Here is a 21120-nt window from a genome sequence, read left to right as displayed (position 1 = left end):
TGCCGGCCCCAGAGCACCCTTGAGATCTAAAAGGGGCCGTACTTGTGAAAAGGAACTGAAAACATGCGTCACTGGTTTTATCTTGGCTCCTTGTTTTACAGAGTGGAGATGCGTCTTTCTGCGGTACAAGGTATCCAAGATTCAAATACCGGGACCGCGCGGGTAGGGGAACTGTATTTGTGATGCAGTGTACAGGAACTGGGCACAATAAATGCGTGTGAGTGCCGGTTCCCTGTCCAGAAAGAGTAAGTGTGCACTGTGCTGGGTGTGTGCCCAGTCCTCTCCCGCTGTCTCTTCGAGCAGCTCTTCACTCTTTTTCTGCGTAGAGTGTACAGCTGGCCTATATATTTCACTTGGTGTCTTCCCTCTCTAAATAAATAAAATAAGTAAACAAATAAATACATAATACTGAACAGTTAGCCCAATCGGAGGAATCTAGAATCGATGTCTCTCTTGAGGCTGTGGGTTCCAGCCCAACTGCTATCTCGTCGTTTTGGCTCTCCTTTATCTCCTTGTGTGTGCGTGCGTGCGTGTGCGTGCGTGCGTGTGCGGGTGAAATTGATCTAACTTATTTACAAGCCTTATTCAACTATTGTAACATCAAAGAGCAAATTACTGTGCACAATGCTGTGTCCCGTGAGCTGGCCCCGGGCCCTAGCCTTCTGTGGCTCTCCTAGGAGTAGCAGAGATGAAAGATGTATCACTTAGACCGAATCCTTTGTCCCCTACCCCTAGCCCCACCCCCACCCAGCGCGAAATGTCAGCTCAGTCCTGGACATATTCTTGCTATTTAAAATTTTATATTTACACTGGACCTGTAAGAGACACCTTCGTTGTTGTTGTTGCTGCTGCTGCTGCTGCTGCTGCTGCTGCTGCTGCTGCTGCTGCTGCTGCTGTTGAGACGGGATCTCATGTAGCCCAGTGACTTTTAATTCCCTCTCATTGTAGCTCTCAGACTGTTTCTCGGATCTTAGACCTTGGACATATAAAACAAATTTGCGGCTTTAATTATTTTCAAGTGTTCCGTTTCGTGGCATTAATCGCAGTCACCGTGATTTGTGCAAGTATCCACCGAAGAGCCTACTGGCTTCCCCTTGGAACAACTTCCACCTCACCGGCAAGCAAGCCAAGCTGGCAACTATTCGTTTCCTTTCCTCGGCGCTAATTCCTGCTGCTCATAATTTTAGCTTGAGCTAGCTAGCTGCACCTATCAGTACCAGCATGCTGGACTTCCTTTTTTCACGTCCGGACTATCAGATGGCGTAGGGAGTCCGAGCCATGGAGAGAAGAGTGTGAAAAGAAAAGAGAAAGCCCGAAAATTGGAAAATTTAAAAAGCTAAGCGACCACGAAGGGACTCGAACCCCCAATCTTCTGATCCGGAATCAGACGCCTTATCCATTAGGCCACGCGGCCCTACGCTCCCTTCCTCTTTAGCTCTTTCCATAAGGCTGACTCAAATGCTTATTGCGCATGCTTAAACTGGAGAAAGGTCCTGCCCATTGAGCTGATCTATTTAGCGACAGCTGCGTGGGAACTTCAACAAGTTTTAATCACTAAAAGCCCTCCAGGGTAGTCAGCCGGCGAATCCTGGAGGCTAGCCTTTCGGATCTCCTCCGTTTGCGGGCCCTCAACTCAGGATCAAGGACACTCCATGCGCTTGTTCCACCATGTCACAGCGGAGACTGAGGAACGCACGCCTCAGGGACTCGGCGTTGGGGAGAGTGGTAGTCCCGGAGTTGATCCTTCCGGGGACTTCTTTCGCCCTAGGCCACTCCCAGCATATCCAGATCAGCCTGGTTAGGTTCCGTTGTGATGGACACGAAGAACAGACCCCGATCCAACCTCCGGTCGCCGGGAGCACAGACGTTCTCCTATCTAGTGCCAAGTACTTTACCCGTTATGTCCCTTCTTTCAGGAAGAGCATACATTTCCCGGAGCACAACGATCGTGAACAGATATTTATTGCACGTTATCTGAACGCCCAAACAGCTGCATCTATGACAGGGTGCTGACGAGGAGGTGTAGGGGAAGTATAAAGGGTCCTATAAACGGAGCCGGTGCCGGAGCGAGCTGCGGATCTCCAGGCAAGCCTTGCGCAGCTCATCACTGTCGGGCCCCAGAACATCCAGCTCACACACCCGCCTGTTGACCTGAGGAGCGACACTCAGCTACGTCCTGAAGGGCTCAGCCTGTCACACCCACTGCGGTCACTGTCTGCTGGCGGTTTCTTTGTGCGGAGGGGGATGCTGTCTGGAACAGTCTCACTACGTGTACCCCCAGGCTGGTCCCGAACTCTGGGATCCTGCCACTGCCTCCCAGCTTCAGGCATGCCCCACAACGACTGACTGACTTAACCACGTAATCAGCCAGACCTGCAGTGCACACCCTGACCTCAACAACAGTGGAACGGGACCCTCCCTGCTAGCCTGCAAAACTATACAAAGGAACGGTCCTTATTCTGTGGGAACCTCTCTACAGGATAGCTTCCAGCAGCCCTTGCTGGCCCCTGCTGCTCCCGAGAACGCCCCTCCCCAGCCCCCCAGGCCCCCAGCCTCCCCACCTCCACCGTTGTGTGTGTGAGGGATGCAGCAGCTAAATTCATCTGACCAGTGTGCTGTGTGTTTCATCAGCTCACACTGAGGGAAAGGGATCCCTATTGGTAATAAAGGTGTTTATGTGAGGGGTGGGAAAGGGGGGTGGGGGTGGGGAGAGCAGCCTCCTTTCCCTGGGTTAAGTGGGAGGTGATGGGAACACTACCCCAATCCAGACCTTCTTTCTCTGTCCCCACTCCTCACACCTCAGTCAGCAGGTCAAGGAGATCTCCTCCAGGCTTGGCCCTGACGACCTCCACCAGCGTCTGGACAAAGTCCGAGCCCTTTTCATCCCGATAGGCCACACAGCCTAGGTTAGGGGATGGGAACCATAGGGTCAGCCTCGGGCTGTGGTGCTCTGCATCCCAACCCTCAGGGGCCTATTGTGAGTAGAAGGAGAGAGGAGGGAAAGCAGAGAGCATTCTGGGTATCTGGCTTCCGACCACAGCAGGGGTCGGCGGCTTCTTGCATCAGGAAGAAGTTGCTGATATTTGTTGAGTGAATGTTTGGGTAGAATCAAGGTAGAACAAACATTTACTGTGGACTTGCTAGTACACACACTGGACAGGGGCCCAGGGCGAACAGACCTATCCTGCCCTGGAAGAATTTGAGCATCTGACAGGAGCTTTGCCACTGTTACTCTGACCATAGAGACTAAACTATGGGAGGAAGGTAGCTTAAGTGCAGCTGGGCTGGGGTGTCTACACTTGCTGATACTAATGTCACTCCGGGTCTTAGGGCAGGAAGCCAGGCCCACAAGAACCGTGACCGTCTTACCCTCAGCAGCTGCATAGACAGTAAGGATGTCAGCTTGGCCAGAGCTCCCTGCAGTGGAGCTAGGGCTGCCTGCAAAAAGAGCCAACTCCTATTACCAGCATCCTGGGACTTCCCCTCCTACCTCTCCCCAGCCACCCCCTAGTCTTGCCATCTCTGGTTCAAGGGCAGAACTGGGCAGTGGAAAAAGTGCAAGGCAGTAAAACAGATGGAAAACCACAAGCCTTCCAACCTTCAGGCTGCATGAACTCAGAGAAGCTGGCTCCCCTTGCTAACGCCAAATCGCCAGGCTCAGTTAGGTGCAGAGCCTCTGAGCCCCTTGCAGCAGGTTAGGGAGACATTTCCTCCCTGAATTTTAGCAAAGATGGAGCAGAGGTGGCAGCAGAACCCAAGCTGACAGTCCTGGAAAGAGGCCATGGATTCTTCCCACCACGAGCGTGCCAGGCTCTAGAGGGAAGACAGACCTACCTGGGCCATCGGCGTGGATCTGGAGAATATCTGCCTGGGTAGGGGTGACTGGGGGTGCTCTCAGCCAACGCCAGTACCACGGGAGAGCTCTCAGCCCCACTCCTGGGTCCCTGTTCCCTGAACAAGGAAGGGCCGGATACTTTCACTCATTAGAACCTCAGGATATCTCTGGGTGCTCCAGGCTCCATATAAATAGTGGGGCAGGCTCACAGAGCTGGAAATATTCATACAGGCTCAAGTGTGTGGGCTTGACTCCAGGGGAGGCTGGAGAGGGGCGGTCAAAGGCCAAGGTGGAGGCTTCCTGGAGGAGGCCAAGGACTGCCAGAGAGATGCCAGGGTAGGTGGCTAGGCTAGAACCAGGGCCTCTTACCCCCACGGCAGGCTTGGAGCAGGAAGATCTTGGGGTGGCCATGCAGTGCCCGGCAGCAGCTCAGCTCCTGCACCAGTACCTCTGGCTGCACCTCTTGACCATCAGCCCCCAGCAGCTGCCCCTGTGGTCCCCCATGGGCCATCAGGGCCACCAGGGCACAGCTCACAGGGCCCTCCTTGTAAGTGTCCAGCTTTTCCCGGAACTGAGCCACCTCTTCCCGGAAGGCCTGGAGCAGTAAGGTCAAGGTCTGTACCAGCCCCTGCCTACCGTCCATGGCCTTGGGGGTCACTTCTCCAGCCTCTGCCTTGGAGCTCACACTTCCCAAGGCAGGGAAGTGACTGGCTCATGCATATATAGCAGGCAGGCAGAGGCTAGACACAGGGCTGCACATTGCTGCCTGTGATGTCAGAGGCCAGGAAGGAGAACGCCAGGCTCCTAGGAGAGGGGTACCCTTCCTCCATGCACCACCAGTTTGGGGTCCCCCCCCCTAACCTGAGCTGAAGGGTCTATCCTCAGAGTGACCTTGAAGCCCAAGACCTGGCAAAGGTCCCTGAGCGCTGCCACATCGTGCTGTGCCCCTAGCCGGTCTTGTATCACAGCCAGAAGGAGAGCAGCTCTTGTCCCAGACAGGTCATACTGTGAGCTTGGTCCCAGGTCCGGCTGTACAGAGGGTTAGGGACACACAGTGGGCTGAGGGGACGCCCTGTTCCTCCTCGTCCCGTTTGTATCTCCCACAGCCCACCACCCACACTGCAACTGGAGACGCTGTTGCTGACCTCCCTCCATGCCCCTTACCTGTGGCCTCCAGGGCTCCACATCTCCCAAATACAGGGTTCCCCGCAGGGAGGTCCTAAAGACTGGGCAGTATGTGTTCCCAGCAGCCTCTTTAGCCACTCTGAAAAAGAGCTAGGAGGGCGGGGCCCAAGGACACCTCAGAGAACTGTCCTGTTAGGGATTAGGGGAGGGACCACAACCCAAGCACAAGGTCAGGATCTTGGCTTGAGGGGATGCTTTGGCGGTCACATGACAGGGAGCACGAGAATAGAGAGGTCCAGATGGACATAAGACCTAGACTCTGACTCATCCTCAGGTGGATTATTTCACTGCAGGGACTTACAGAGGCAGGACCCTCCCTGGGCTGGGATAGTTCTGTGGAGAAAGACTCCCAAGGTGGTGTTACCTGGAGAGGTGCTAGGCTGAGGGAGCCATGGAGCAGGGCTGGGGCCACAGCTCTTGTTTCTAAGTCACTCAGATACCACTGAACTACCTGGCCAGATGCTCAGCGCCCAGGACCGAACCTGAGCCTGTCTCAGCCAGCAGGACCTTTCAATAGCGCCAACTGCTGGCATGAGTGTCAAAGGGTGAGGCTGGACATTTCATTGTACATACAAGGAATACCATGGAGGGTACCACTGATGGCTGTGACACTGGCCAAGCCAACAGGGAGGGCATGCCACATTGAGGGAGTACTCTGGGCAAAGACACGGTGTGGCAAGGACCTTCCGAAGTTGGGTGGGCCCCGAGTCTCGGTGTGTTGGCATGTCCTCCCTCTAGCCCATGTGTGCAGAACAGGTGCAACAGAGTGTAGCTGTAACTGGCTCTGAGAAGCCAGGTAGACATAAGCCCAGCCTTCCCTCCCCGTGTCCCCAGACCTCTGTCAGCAGCTGTAGCAATGACCAGTGAGGATGTTGGCTGCAGAGTTTTTCCAGACCCATGAGGAAAGCCTCAGGCTCCCAGGCAGCTGGAAGAGAAGCACCATAGGGTTGTGTACATTGGACAGAAGCTCCAGCTTTCCTCTTCACCCCCAACCCTCACTCTTTCCTTCCAGAACTAGCGTCACTGCCCATCCACTCACCCTTGAGGCCACTAGAGAGTAACAGGAAGATTTTGGGGCAACCCTGCAGGGCCCCACAGTGGCTCAGCTCCTTGACCAGCAGCTGTGGCTGTCTTAGCTGCTCACTGGGGGCCATCAAGACCACAAGGGCGCATCCTACAGCACCCCTCTGGGCATCCAGCCGTTCCCGGAACAAACTCAGTTCCTCAAGGAAGCTCTAGGAGAAAGAAGCAAAGTCTGGTGAGGCCCTGGCTAAAAGTGAGTGTTGTGACTGAGGGCTGAGGGTTATGGGGCAAAAGCTCACCTGGACCGGGACCTCCCTCTTCTCACAGATTTCAAAGCCCAGAGCCTGGGACACACCATCCAGGGCAGCAACTGCAGTGGCAGACACCCCAGCACTGCTAAGTATCAAGGCTACCCTTGAGCCCTGCACATTGTATTTTCCCTGGGGAAGGAAAGCCAGAGCTGGGCTGAGCTGGGGCCCAGCTGAGTGTTGGGAATGGGCAGGGCATTTCACAGGGAGAGCATCTCACTACCTTTCTCCCCAGGTTGTCGCAAGCATTCAGCAGCTGTGCAGATGCCTGTAGGGTCCCAGACACCAGGAAGGCCATAGGAACCAGCTGGGGCTTCCTCGAAGCCCAGAGCTTATTTCCTGGCTGTGGTTCCCAGCCCTGGAGCCTGACCCTTGCTCTCTTCGGCACACACTGCTGCCTATCAACCGCTTATGACCCAGTCTGGACTATGTCCCTCCTTAGAACCCTGGGCTCCACTCCCCCAGCTCTGCTCCCTTCTCTGGCTCTGGCTGATGACTTCACAGCTGGCATTTGCATGTCCCCACCTGAGCCATGGGCCCGGCTGAGCTCAACTCTATTCTTAGCCCTTGGCCCACGCTCCTATCTGATCTTGTTACACCTGAGTGTCTCCCCCAGGAGGGAGCTGCCAGCACTAAAACAGCCCTTGTACCGTTCCCAGGCCTTTTCTCCTTCACGCAGCTGTGCACAAAGCCCTTGCACACCATAGTGCAGAGCTGAAGAGGCAGGATTGGCTAGCTGAGTGGAACCTGCTTGGTCAACAATGTGACCTTGGTTGCTTCCTGTGGGAAACGGAGACATTGAGACCACAAGACAGATGCACTAACCTGGGAGCTGGCAGAGGAGGAAACCTGGGGACCAGGGTAGCACAGACGGATGTGTCAGTAAAGGACAGGAACATCTTGTATCTATCTATCCCCAGGCGAGGCCCCTCAAGGCTGCCAAATGAGCCAAGATCTGCAGGAGTCACTGAAGGAGGGACTGGCCCGGACCAGCTCGGTGTAGGCCCAGCTTGTGCTAGGAAGAGGAGGTGGGATGCTGAGGCTGGCTGGGAATAGCAGCTGGGCTCCTTTTGGCTGACCAACCCTTCTGACAGCGTCAAGCACACAGGGGCAAGGCTGAGCCCTGCATCCCACCGAGCAGCAGGCCTGTCCCCTCAGCCAGGCGCTCCCACCTTAGCCTCTTGCTCACTTCACCACTGAGAGCAGAGGAGGCCCTGACAAAGACTCCAAGTCATGTTTGCTCCCCACCCCCCACCTCAACCCATGACTGCACGGGCACAGGAGTGAGATCAGGGATTGCAGGTCCAGGATGTGGCTCCCCCTGGTGACTGCACACACCATGAACCATCAGTGTGACCAAGCCAAAAGATACGTCCATCCCCTAACTCAGAACAGCAGCCTGGAGGAAACGTCCCATGTTTATTCAAACTCTTCTGAGGCCCACTGGGCCGCGCCCTTCTGGAGGGTCCATGGTCTGTTCCTGACAGTGTGAATCTGCACACAACACAGATTAAAAACACGGTACAGTGCTTGAGGAGGGAGCTACAAAGTGCTGATGGAGTGCTAGTGTTAAGTACAGCAAAAGCCACACCTCTGGAGGAGGAGCCACCACCTCCACTAACCTCCAGACAAGTACTTCTCTCGGGCTCAGAGCAGGACAACTGCGGAGCTCTCTGGGGTCAGGGCATGACAGAGTGGTCATGGGTTGGAATCATGGAGAGTGAGGGGGCAGCAAAGGCCAGGAAGCCGCTGTGATGGAACCCGGCCGGTGTGAGCCCACGGTCCTTCCCAAAGCCGAGATCAAGCAGCCCTCTGAGGATGGAGGCCGGGCCCCCACTGGAAGGCACAAGTAGGCAGGGCAGAGGGCTGGGCCAGACTGCTGGGGCTACATGAGAAAGTAAGAAACAAAGAGCCTCTGGCCAAGCGAGGCTGAAGGGTCCTGGGGAGAAGTCCGACATCCTGCCCGGGGCCTCAGACCACCTCATACTCAGCTGGACACTGAAGCTCCAGAAATCAAATGGAAGAGAAATCCAGAGCAGGAAGGGGAGAGACAACGTGGCAGCATCCTGGGAGCACGCAGGCCGGTTCAGAGTGGGGGGCGGGGCAGGCCGTGGGTGCCTTCGACAGGCTGGCAGGGGTCACAGGTGGGTGGAGTTCCCCAGTGAGAAGAAAGGAAGAGATTCTGCGAGTAGTGGCCGCCTGCTAGACTGCTCAGGCCCCACTGGCGGCTCACCCCACAGGTTGGGCCATCTTGGCGTGCAGGCTCTGGTGTGCAATGAGGTGTGCACGCTGCTTAAAGCTCTTGTCACACTCGCCACAGCCGAAGGGCCGCTCACCAGTGTGCACACGCCGGTGGTCTAGCAGGTAGGAACGCAGCGAGAAGCTCTTGCCACACTCGGGGCAGCCGAAGGGCTTCTCGCCTGTGTGGATGCGCTGGTGGTCGGCCAGGTATGCGCTGCGGCTGAAGCTCTTGCCACACTCAGAACAAGAGAAGGGCTTCTCGCCCGTGTGCACGCCCTGGTGGCGCACCAGATCCGAAGAGCTACGGAAGCGCTTGTCACATTCAGGGCACTTGTGTGGCTTCTCACCTGTGTGCGTGCGCTGGTGCCGGGCTAAGTCTGAGCCCCAGCGGAAGCGCTTCCCACATTGCCCGCAGCTGTGAGGCTTCTCGGTCACTAAGTCCCCAAACTGGCGCCTTCGGGTGGGTGGCCGCCCCCGACGTGCCACTACCAGCCGGCCCAGGGCAGTCCTTGGTGGGTCCTCACTCTCCCAAACCTCCGTCTCAGCCTCCTCGGGATTCCAGGACACAGTCACTTGACAGTCGGCCTGCCCCAACAATGCCGTCACGGCTTCCTCGGCAGGAGCTCTCTCCACCTGGCTTTTGGGTCCCAAGCCTGCAAGGAGAGATGTCTCTTTTTAGTCCCCCTTGATTCTGGCATGGGAAGAGATTTGATGAAAGGCGAAATCTCGCTGGCTGTGGGAAGGGAGAGACTCCATGGCCACTCACAGAGTGCTGCCGGTCAAGTAAGAGGAATGGTGAGAAAGGGCCTGCTTTGGTGTGACTTCAAACAGCAGGGTACAGCTAGGGCTCTTGGCTTTAAGCATTTCTGTGACTGACGTCATCCGTCAACCTCACTGGATCTCAGGATTTTGTCTGGGGGCAAATACTCCTATGTAGCAGGTTGAGAGCTGACTGAGAAAATGCCTTCCAAGCTCTCAGCATAGAGCTAGCACAGAGCCAGCACATGGAGAGCTCTGGCCAGTGGGCACTGGTTGTATAACTCACAGGGAACCTGAATATCCTAGGAAGCTGTTGAGGAGCTGAGGAACTCAGGAAAAGCTCGGAAGAAAAAGCAGGATCCCAGCAGAACGGGTGGGGTGGGGGGAGCCCACAGCTGTGCTTACCGAGGGCAGCATTCTGGGACTTCTCTCTCTTCATGTCCCAGAAGAGGTCCCTCTGGGCAGGGTCCAGGGAGCCCCATTCTTCTCGGGAAAAATAGAAAGGGATGTCTGCCAGTGCCTCGGGGTTTTGGAGTGGGGAAATGTGAGCCAGCTCAGGTCTCCCGGGCAGCTGTGAGTGGGGACAGGAGGGGTCAAATTATCTGTTCAACAGCACCAAGCCCTCTGAGAGGACAAAGGGACCGCTAACTCACGTGAACTGTGGGGGCAGAGCAGACATCCAACGTCTCTCCTGTCCGTCCCTCTTTAAGAACAGGAAGCTGGGCTAAAGGAAAGGAACAGAGCTGCATACAGGCAGAGGTCAAGGCCTGACCCCGATGGCCTCATCTACACTTGTACGTGTGCACACACCAAATGTGTGCACACATGTGCTCGTGTGACTAAGCTTCCCTGTGCCTGTCACCCTCAGGGCAATTCTAGAGAAGGGATCTAGCCCCTGGGTAGCCATACTGCTAACTGGAGAGTCTTACTTACCATGACTACGCTGCTCATGGGGTGAAGGCAGCTGCTTCTGCACTCTTGCCTTCTGGGAAGGCCCCATGGCTAGGAGTCCCTGGACCGATGCCGTAGGCTCCACCTCAGAGGTCTCATCCTGTGCAGGAACCACAATATGCCCATTAGCACAGAGACCAGCTTGGAGGTGGGGGAATAGCTCAATTTAATCCTGGGAAGAAGAAATGGGACACACCCATCAGAAGGCAGAGGGCTGGGAAGGGGGAGGGATCAACTGGTTGCCCAGAAAAAGAATAAGACATCAGTGTTGCAGGATATTTGACCCCATTGTGAACTGTAAAACCCTGTTTCTTATGTGGTGTGGTTCAGCCCTAACACACATTTAATCCAAGAACTTTCTGTTTATTGCAAACAGGTGATTGCAAACAGAACACACCTTTAGTCTAAGAGCTTTCTGTACACAGGATTTAATAAAGTTAATCCTAGGTCAACAAGTGGAACAAGAAACCAGCTGACAGGGATTAAAGAGGAGGGACTTTGAGATCCACCTGCCTCTGCCTCCCTAGTGCTGGGATTAAAGGCAGGTGCGTGCTACCACGCAACTGGCTCCTGAGTCGTTATTGGTAAAATCAAACATTTGGATTTTCACATTTTTTTTCCTGTTTAGCCTGGCTGTCCTAGAATCACTCTGGAACTCATAGAGATCCACCTGCCTCTGCCTCCTGAGTGCTGGGATTAAAGTTGTGCACCACCACACCTGGCTCTGGAATTTCTTTCTTTCTTTCTTTCTTTCTTTCTTTCTTTCTTTCTTTCTTTCTTTCTTTCTTTTTTAAGATTTATTTATTTACCATTATATACACAGTGTTCTGCTTGCATGTACATGTGCAGGCCAGAAGAGGGCATCAGATCACATTATAGATGGATGTGAGTCACCATGTGGTTGCTGGGTATTGAACTCAGGACCTCTGGAAGAGCAGTCAGTGCTCTTAACCTCTGAGCCATCTCTCCAGCCCAGATTTTCAATTTTTTTTAAAAACATACACCAGGAAGTGTTCTGAAGGACACTTCATGATCAAGAGGCAAGAACCAGTCCCTCATAAAAGGCCAGAATCATAGCCACTTGACAAGGGAGGAATGGGGGACAGGACCCTCCTGCCAAGCGCAGAATCTCACACCTGGCTGCTCATTAGCATGTTGTCCCTAGATTTCCCAGAGTCAAGAGCTCAGCTCTTAGCCTGCCCAAAATGAACATGTAGGCCCCAGTGAGATTTGAACTCACGACCCCTGGTTTACAAGACCAGTGCTCTAACCCCTGAGCTATGGAGCCAGCCACATAGTACATGCTTTTGATCCCAGAACTCAGGAGGCAGAGGCGGATGGATCACTGTGGGATCACTGTGAGATCGAGGCAGGCCTGGTCTACAAAGTGAGTCCAGGACAGCCAAGGCTTCACAGAGAAACCCTATCTGGAAGAACAAAACAAAACATTTCTGAACTCACTTGAGAGACAGAGGCAGGCAGATCTCTGTGAGCTCAAGGTCAGCCTGGTTCCCGAAGACCCAGGGCTACAGAGAGAAACCTGTCTCAAAACAAAACAAAACAAAGCTGAAACCAAAAGACAAAACAACAACAACAACAACAACAAAACAACAACAACCTTTCTTGACCATAACCACTTTAGAATCCTATGAGCTCATGAAAAACAGACATTTACTTAAGATTTGCGGGCCCTTGTCTGCAGGCGGAGGAGATGCTCCCTTCTGGTAAGCTTCATGCTCGGACATAGGTGAGAGGTGAGCAGGCCCCTCTGTTGATAACAACCCACCAGACCCAAATGTGTTAAAAAGATAGTTCCTTGCAGACCCTAACCCACATAAAAGGTGTCAAAAGCTGGCTCTTTGAAGAAAAACATATCAAAGGCGCCCTGGAGACAAGCTCCCCCTACAAGCTTCCTGGGAGTGTTGTCTCCTGCTATTCAAGTAAGCTTAGTTTTAAAACCCAGAGGCTGGAAGGTTTGGGGAGCGCACTCCTCACTTCTCCCCCATAGCTGTCTCCCTTTGTCTTTCTTTTATCATTAAGCTTAGTGAACTAAAATCTAGTTCTTTGACTCTTGATTTTTTATTTTAATTAAGCACTATCTGGCCTTTCACAAGCCAGAGGCTCCCTTTCCCTCTGGAAGGGACACAGATTTTATTGTCTCATCCCAGTGCACAGATTTTATTGCCAGCGCTCCCTCCTTGCCCAGAAGGCCTTCTTCCTGACCAGTTCTCAGGACAGAAGCTTCTTCAGCTATCATCCAGAAGGCTGAAGAAAACTCTGTGACCAGATTCTCAGCCCAGCCTCCCGGAGAAAGAAACATACACTGCTAATCAGATGCTTACTGAACCAACCTCATGCACCACCTCCTTCTCTCAGCACACCCTATATTAAGAAGCCCAGCTGTCTGGGATCCTCCTTGTGATTGCTCCATAGGTATTTTCTACTCACAAGATAAAGCCTAAAGATCCCTCCCTGATCTGCTCAAAACAACAGCCTCCAGCCAGAGCCAATGACTGGGATCCTCAGAAAGCGGCTTAGCCAGATGAAGACGTCCACAACCAACAGCCTTGGATTACTGACAAAGACTCATCTTTCAGAAAAGTGACACATGCTACATTGGGTTTTGTGTGTGCTTTCCTGGACTTGGAGTTTCCCCTGTACCCTGAGCCACCTAGAGTCGCCAAGAAGGAGATGGCTCCAGGGCGTGGAAGGGACCTCCCTCACCTGCGGCCAGGCTTTCAGTGCCTGGTTCTGTAACTCCTCCACCAAAGCGACAGCTTCCTCGCCACTCCCAAGGTTCTGTCTCTGCACCTGGGCTTGGATCTCCCCCGGCAGCACAGCCAGGAACTGCTCCAACACCAGCAGTTCCAGGATCTGCTCCTTGCTGTGCAGCTCGGGCCGCAGCCATCGGCAGCAGAGCTCCCAGAGCTGGCTGAAGGCTTCGTGCGGTCCACCCACATCCCGGTAGCAGAACTGACGGAACCGCTGGCGGCAGGCTTCCGTATCCCTGCTGTCCGCCTGCTGGGCAGGAGCCTGTTCCCAGGAGCAATCCTCCACCTTCACAATCCGAAGTCCTTCCTCCTCCCCGGGAGGAGGGTCCTGGGGCCCCTGGACGGAAGCCATTTCCCTAGCCTAAGGCTCGGGGCTGGTTAGCCTTAGCTTGGGGCTCCAAAGCTGATCCTTTCAGCCTCCCAGCTGTGACAGCTGGGCTGGCATCAGGGCACACATGCCTACGGAAAGAACAAAAGAAGAGTATTTGAGGAAGAGCGGAACACACCAGTCTTGAGGGAAGTCTACGGACTCTGGCACCCGCCTACGCTGTGCCTCTGAAGCCTCTTTAGGCTTCCCTGGACCGGGGCTCTGTGTAACTGTCTGCTGGCAATGCAGACTCGCGGTCCTTCAGCACGACCTCGGACATCCCGAATCTGGGCATTTCATGGCCCATTTGACACCAAACCTAATCTCACTCACTTGGAAGCACCACCTCGCCCACTAAAATGAGCATATTTTCATCTTCGTACGTGTCAACTTTCCACACTGAACAGAAGAAATAAGTCTGTTTATGTAGCCTGTAAAGATTCCCTGAGCCAGCTTGGGGGGGGGGAGGGGAGAATCAGTTCTTGTTGTTTTGTTTTTGTTTTTCGAGACAGGGTCTCTCTGTGTAGCCTTGGCTGTCCTGGACTCGCTTTGTAGACCAGGCTGGCTTCGAACTCACAGTGATCCACCTGCCTCTGCCTCCCAAGTGCTGGGATTAAAGGGGGGCTCAGTTCTTAGGGTGCTTGCCTAGCAGAAATGATACCCAGCGCTACCTTAAACTGGGCAGGGTGGTACATACTTGTACTCCCAGCACTCGGTGTTGAAGGAAGGGTGAGAAATTCAAGGTCATCTTCAGCTACATGGACAGTCTCAAGCTAGCCTAGCATACAGGAGACTCGTGTGTGTGTGTGTGTGTGTGTGTGTGTGTGTGTGTGTGTGTGTGTGTGTGTGTGTAAACCACTGAGAGCTGCTCAGAGGTTAAGAGCATTTGTTTCTCTTACAGAGGGCCCAGGTTTGGTTTGCAGCACCCACATGGTGGCTCACAACTGTCTGTGATCCCAGGGGAACCAACCTCCTCTTCTGACTCCCTCTGACGGTGCACATGTATCTAATGCATGTAAAACATTCATACACATATAATAAAGTAGCTAAATCTAAAGAAAACATTTTAAATCTTTGAGCTGTTCTTGTTTTTCAAGACAAGGTTTCTCTGGGTAGCCTTGGCTGTCCTGGAACTCACTCTGTAGACCAGGCTGGCCTCGAACTCAGAGATCTTCTTGCCTCTGCCTCCTAAATGCTGGGAGGCATGTGCCACCACCACTCAGCTAGTCAGCTGTTCTTTTTTTTTTTTTTCCAAGACAGGGTCTCTCTGTGTAGCCTTGGCTGTCCTGGACTCACTTTGTAGACCAGGCTGGCCTCGAACTCACAGCAATCCGCCTGCCTCTGCCTCCTGAGTGCTGGGATTAAAGGTGTGCGCCACCACGCCCGGCTTTAGTCAGCTGTTCTTAAGGTGTGCCTTAGTAGGCATGTTTCAGTTGTAAAATTTCACTGATTGTAGTGATGATGCATGGTGGTGCATTTTTGTAGTTCCAGAACCATAGGGACCAAGGCAGGAGCACCCAAAGTTAAGAGATCAGCCTGGGCTATAAAGCAAAACTGTCTCAAAAAAAAAAAAAATACAATTATTGTGTTTAATTACAAATGTTGTCTCAGGTCCCTCTACTGACAGGCCATGCTGTTCTTTTTCTAAAATTTGAAACTCTTCATATTTATGGGGCTGAAAAGATGGCTCTGTGGCTAAGAAGTCCCAGAGTCTATTTCCAACACCAACATGGAGCCTCACAACCATTTGTAACTTCAGTCCCAGGATATCCGACGGCCGCAATTGGCCTTCTTGAACACCACATGCATATGGCACATTTACATACATGAAAGCAAACACTCAAGGCACATAAAATAAAAATCTTTGTTTTTTTTTTTTAAAAAAAAAAAAGCTTATAAATTCCAGAAACATCTTACTCCAGGTAAGCGGTGGTATCAGAGGCCTCATGGACACTATTCAATGGCATTTGTTTACAACTACATACAAATGTACGGCATGTATTTGTATTTTTATGTTGTCACTATTTCACAACAGTCTCAAAAGTGTGATTTGGATTTTTCTCCTTTTTTTTTTCAACAGTCTAATTAGCATGAACATCATAGTTTAAAAAACTGGAGAGGAATGTTAATATATCAATGTGTCTTTTGATTCGCTGATAATCTGATATATGATGGTGTCTTTTTTTTTCCCCCCCTGTGTTTCTACTTAAATTTGTTATCTTCGGAATCGACAAGTGCTTGATGTGTGTTTTACACAAATGAGCAAACCACTTTGGATTCTGCGTTTTTCACCTAGCAACTTTTCTTCCTTAGCGAACCTCTTAAGCTTCCGCAGGATAGGGGTCCTCCAAGTTTAATCAACCAACCCGAGCGACGCATTCGGGCGGTTTCCAATTCTTCTCCGCTACCACAAGCACTTTATTTAGGTTTCTCTTCCAAAAGCCTTCTGCCTCATCCTCCAGTCACCGAGAAGGTGTCCTCAGGGAGGGGCCGGACTCACCAGGGTCGCTCGGCAGGACGTGGGAAAAGGGGGACGGTCCCAGCAGCCTGGCGAGGTGCTGCCCGGGGACCCCGCTGCCCAGAGGAGCGTGTCCCTTCCGGACTGCGCCTCGGGGGCCGAATCCGCAGTAGCCCACCTGCACGAAACGCCGGTCCCGCCCCCAGGCCACACCGCCCTGTCCGCCCAGGTGCTCAGAGCTTCCCCACCAGCTCCCGGGGCCGGAAGTTCGCGCAGGGATCGCTGGGAAAAACAACTGGCGCATGCGCGAGGCAACCGTTTTGAAATTTTACTAGCCAGAACGCTGTTAGTCCTGATGGACAGCTAATGAACAAGGGGAACTCCAACGGCTGGCCAGTCTGGGAAACCCTGGAGCTAGAGATTTGGGAGAAGTCTCATTTTTTCACTCTGGGTCGCACTTCGCCTAAGTCAGGTCTTTGGGAGATCTCAGACTTCCTGGAAAATGCAATCTAATCAGAGCGGAACCTCCATCCTGGGCAGTTATTTCCTGCCCTCCTACTGAACTGAGGCTCAGGGGTCCTGATGTCTGGACGTGTGTTGAGCATTATGGCAATCTGTTAAAGTCACTATTGGTAAATTAACTTTATTTTGCAAACATTCTTTGTAAGTATTGCAGCTCTGAAGGGCGTAGTAGCCTGGCAGCCAGGAGCCAAGGAATAGCTGAAAGTCACACCACAAGACAAACCTCACACAAGCGATTTATTGGGAGGGGAAAACACAGGAGGATGGGTGACGTGAGCTTGGAAGAGCTCTGGGATTGGGGAGATTTTTTCTTGTAGGGCGGGGCCTACCCACTTGCCCACCTCTGAGCTAGGAATGACCTTTAGGGCTCTTAGAGAAGTCTGTGGCCTGGGCCTGGCCCCTTCCTGCCTTGAGGATTTATAAAGCATACAAAGTTTACAAAAGCCGGCCGTGGTGGCGCAAGCCTTTAATCCCGGCAGGCACTCGGGAGGCAGAGGCAGGTGGATAGCTGTGAAGGTTGTTTTCAGACATGTGTCTGTTCTTGCTGTCACCTGCCTCTGGATTCTGGATGACCCAGAAGCCATGTCCACCTGGGCTACTGAGGGTACATTTCCTCCTCCTGTGACTGATTGCTAAAAGGCAAGGCTGTGATTGTCCAAACACCTCTCCCCAGGATATAGAAGCAGGCTCATTGGACACTCAGCAGGCTAGGAGATACTGTGTTGCCTCTCCTGGTGTTTCTGTGTTAGTCCCTGTGAAACTCTTGAGTGCTCTTGCCTACTTGGAGTAGTGAAGGCTAAACTGATAACCCTGTGGCAAAAAGTGTAACACTGTACAAAAGAGCATTAAGAAAGATTTGAGTCAGGCACAGTGGCACATGCCTGTGATCCTAGCACTCAGGAGAATGAAGTAGGAGAACCATCAAGAATTCCAGATTAGCTGGGCGTGGTGGCGCACGCTTTTAATCCTAGCACTCGGGAGGCAGAGGCAGGCAGATCACTGTGAGTTGGAGGCCAGCCTGGTCTACAAAGTGAGTCTAGGACAGCCAATGCTGCACAGAGAAACCCTGTCTCAAAAAACAAAAAAGCCAGCTCTATGAGTCACCTATCCCCAATCTGGGTAGAGCAAAAGCACTTGAAATAGTTGATTGGTAACAAGGAGGTCACCATCTTACCATCTAGGTAGGTACCAAGAGGGATGCCCTTGTCATTCGCCAATCTCTGTTTTATTATCAGATATGGGCTTGCAATTACAGTAGCCCAGGCTGGCTGGTTACCAAACTCTGGTCCTTTTTGTGTAAGCCTAAAGCGTGTGCGCACGCGCGCGCGTGTGTGTGTGTGTGTGCGCGCACGCGTAGGCCAAAGGTCAATACTGGGTATCTTCCCTCAGCAGTCTGTTTGTTTGTTTGGTCTGTTTTGAAACAAGGTCTTACTCTGCAGTCCTCTGTGTGTGTACAATGCTCTTGATGGCCACGCCCTCACTTCCACCTGCTCTGCATTCGTTTTCTAAGGCTCGTTGTGTCTTGCGCACACTCAAACCATTCAGGGTACAGACACTAGTTGTATCATTAAGTGGCCATGTCATAAGATCAGGAGGGCTTTCCTATTTAACAACTGGCTCCAGGGTGGAGAGACACATAAAGACAATCTCACTCTAGGACTCAAGATAGAAATAAAAAAAATGCTTGTGGAGCTGGGCGGTGGTGGCACACACCTTTAATCCCAGCACTCGGGAGGCAGATGCAGGCGGATCACTGTGAGTTCGAGGCCAGCCTGGTCTACAGAGCAAGTCCAGGACAGCCAAGGCTGCACAGAGAAACCCTGTCTCGAAAAACCTAAAAAAAAAAAAAAAAAAATGCTTGTGGAGATCCCTCACAAGAATTCTTTCCTGCGGTAATCTTACTCAGAAACAGCTGGAAGTCAGCTAAACCCACAGTTACAGTTACTGGATATTGGATACAGCAGTGTGTGGTTACCCAGTATCCATCGCTTCCTGGCTCATACTTGTAGTCTTGAACAGGAAACCTCAAAGTTACAAGGTGGAGAAAAGCAAGGAAAGCACACCTCCGTCCACTGAGCATGCTCTAAGGGCCTCCCATCTCACATGTTGTTTCATGTAGATTCTTTTTTGTTTGTTTGTTTTTTGTTTTTCGAGACAGGGTCTCTCTGTGTAGCCTTGGCTGTCCTGGACTCACTTTGTAGACCAGGCTGGCCTCGAACTCACAGCGATCCGCCTGCCTCTGCCTCCCGAGTGCTGGGATTAAAGGCGTGTGCCACCACGCCGGCTTGTTTGTTTGTTTTTGAGACAAGATTTTTCTGTGTACCCTTGGCTGTCCTGGACTCACTTTATAGACCAGGCTGGCCTCAAACTCAAATGATCTGACTTCCTCTGCCTCCCTGAATGCTGGGATTAAAGGCCTGAGCTACCACACCTGGCTTCAGCCTGTTTCCTTATAGCAGGCGAGACCACCAGCCTGAAGGTGGTACCATCCACAGTAAGCTGAGCCCTTCCTTATGTAGCAATCCAAAACTCATGGGGTGGGGAGCATTTTCTCAATTTAGATTCATTCTTCCTTTAAAATAACTCAAGCTTGTTAAGTTGACATAAAATTATCCATGGGCATGGTTGAAAACTACCTCCAGGATCCTCTGCTAAAAACTACCATACTTTTCTTGGTCTGGTTTGGGATTTCTGTTCATTTGGGGTTTTTTTTCTTTGTTTGTTTGTTTGTTTGTTTGTTTGTTTTTTAAAGTTGTGTTGGTGTCTGTGTACTTCTGTTACATTGTATGTGGTGCTAGAGTAGCAAGAGAGGGCAACGGATCCCTGATGCTAGTGTAATGGGTGATTGAAAGCTGCCCAGCATGGATGCTGGGAACCAAACTGAGGTCCTCTGGAAGCACTTGTAACTGATCAGGCAATTCCCCAGCCCTGGCTGCTAGGCAGGCTAGCCTCAGGTTTGCTTTTTACCAAGTGTCTTAGTTACTTGTCTATTGTTATGAGAACCCTCCATGAGGAAGGCAACTTATAAGCATTTAATTTGAGGGCTTACACTTCCAAAGAGTTAGAGGACTGGACGGTGGCAGCAGACAGGCAAGCATGGTGCTGGAGCAGTAGGTGAGGTCACAGGTCCAGCAGGAGGAGGCAGAGGGAGCTAACTGGGAATGGTCCTCTGGAAGCACTTTTTTTTCCAAAGATTTACTTATTTATTATTTATTTATACAGTATGTGCCTGCATATGTGCCTGCGTGTGTGCATGCATGCCAGAAGAGGACCTTTGGAAGAACAGCCAGTGCTCTTAACCTCTGAGCCACGTCTCCAGCCCCTCTGGAGGCACTCTTAGCCAATGAGCCACTTCCCCGGCCCCAGCTGGAGCCTTAAAAGCTAGTTTTTTGGGGGGATTTGGTTTGTTTATTTTATATTTTACGTCTATTTGGGGGTGTATGCGTGGTGATCGGAGAACAACTTTTTGAAGGGTCAGTTCTCTCTGTTCCTTATGTGGTGCTAGGGATAGAACTCGCGCCCTTAGGCTTGACAGCGAGTGCCCTTACCTGCTAAGCTACCTCACCAGCCCATCTTTTGAATTTTTTTCTTTGAATTGATAATTTATTCACAAGCTTCCAGATGTCAAACACTTGTGGTGACATCTTCTGTTTTTGTCGCCCCTTGCCCACATCTCCTTCCTGGAAACAAACAATCCACTGCACAGATACTTTACACATGTACAAAACACACTTAAGTGGCTCCTTTTTGCTCTGTCCTATGCCTTATAGGTTTTGGTTTTTAATTAATGTTAGTGTGTGTGTGCATGCAAGAATGTATGTGTTACACATATGTGAGTGTAGGTGTGCTTGTGCAAACATAAATATAAAATAAAGTAAGTAAGGACTAAAAATGCCCCTTGTTGTCCATCAGAAGGCCAGACAACTCGGGAGGGGAACAGACCCGGCATGGTCTGGGGGAGCTGGGCTTCTCGTGGTTGCCGTGGAGAGGTAAGTATTTTCTTCATCCATGTCCTCCAAGCCTGATCACAGTGATACTTGGAGTCATGGAACTTATCTGACTTGAAGTCCAGTCACCTCCCTCAGAGGCTTTCAGGGTCCTGGGTCTGTGCCCTTATGTCATCCGTGCGGAGCCTCGGCCCTCTGGTTCTCTGCAGGTAGTGAGTCTACAGTTGCTTCCTGTAGTCTGACTGCCCCAATATCGGCTTGAAAGAAGATGCAGGTACCCAGGTTTCCACATCCTCTGACGTAGGTCCTCCTGCTTCCAAGCAGGACTTCCAGATTGCCACCACCACCACCCCATCCCTGCTGCCACCAGCAAATGGCCCATTACCTGGGTTGAGAAAAGAGAACATTTGTTTATTCCACAAACCGGATATCCAAGTAAATAACGCAACCTCATAAACTGGGCCCTAGTGCTGCCCTCGGCCTCTTGTATGCTGCCTGACACACATACTCTATAAGACTGCCACCAGATCAGGGGACAGCCAGCACCTCCTCAGCCTCTGCCATGAGGCTTGCCAGGAACCCGAATTCGGGTTTTGTGTTGCCCCCTTGATGAGGATGACGTGCCAGTTCCCTCTGTAGCTGCCCAGAGGGCCGGGGCTGGACTGATTCTCAGAAACTTGTGTCTGATGCCCGAGCCACGTTAGGGATCTTCAGGAGAGCACCGAGCCCAGAAAGGACTCCATCTTCCAAATC

At 52.1% G+C, this 21120-nt stretch overlaps 2 protein-coding genes across 9 annotated transcripts; both read right to left on the bottom strand.

The window, feature by feature from the left end:
- Positions 1–1868: 1868 nt before the first annotated feature.
- On the bottom strand, positions 1869–7370 carry LOC311587671 (caspase-14-like). 4 transcript variants are annotated; one of them, XM_084764745.1, is made up of 11 exons: positions 6575–6942; positions 6343–6483; positions 6060–6255; positions 5857–5945; positions 5000–5110; positions 4697–4864; positions 4205–4430; positions 3835–3951; positions 3370–3438; positions 2799–2902; positions 1869–2151 (listed from the first exon to the last, which is right to left on the bottom strand). In XM_084764745.1, exons 1-11 carry the CDS (start codon positions 6647–6649, stop codon positions 2044–2046), a joined length of 1404 nt encoding a protein of 467 aa, XP_084620871.1. In that variant the 5' UTR covers positions 6650–6942; the 3' UTR covers positions 1869–2043. The 4 variants fall into 4 exon arrangements, with proteins under 4 accessions (XP_084620871.1, XP_084620874.1, XP_084620873.1 ...); XM_084764746.1 differs by having other exon boundaries at positions 2045–2251; positions 6575–6943; XM_084764748.1 differs by lacking the exon at positions 6575–6942 and adding an exon at positions 7177–7370 and having other exon boundaries at positions 6060–6483.
- Positions 7371–7751: 381 nt separating this feature from the next.
- ZNF213 (zinc finger protein 213) lies at positions 7752–16184 on the bottom strand. 5 transcript variants are annotated; one of them, XM_084764739.1, is made up of 6 exons: positions 15941–16184; positions 13027–13532; positions 10285–10402; positions 10005–10075; positions 9757–9922; positions 7752–9245 (listed from the first exon to the last, which is right to left on the bottom strand). In XM_084764739.1, exons 2-6 carry the CDS (start codon positions 13423–13425, stop codon positions 8581–8583), a joined length of 1419 nt encoding a protein of 472 aa, XP_084620865.1. In that variant the 5' UTR covers positions 13426–13532; positions 15941–16184; the 3' UTR covers positions 7752–8580. The 5 variants fall into 5 exon arrangements, with proteins under 5 accessions (XP_084620865.1, XP_084620866.1, XP_084620867.1 ...); XM_084764740.1 differs by lacking the exon at positions 15941–16184 and adding an exon at positions 15759–15920; XM_084764741.1 differs by lacking the exon at positions 15941–16184 and adding an exon at positions 15807–15920.
- Between the last annotated feature and the right edge of the window lie 4936 nt (positions 16185–21120).

The sequence above is a fragment of the Acomys minous genome, assembly GCF_964271855.1.
Source record: "Acomys minous genome assembly, chromosome: 16".
NCBI lineage: Eukaryota > Metazoa > Chordata > Mammalia > Rodentia > Muridae > Acomys > Acomys minous.
This window is presented reverse-complemented; position numbering and strand designations above follow the sequence as displayed.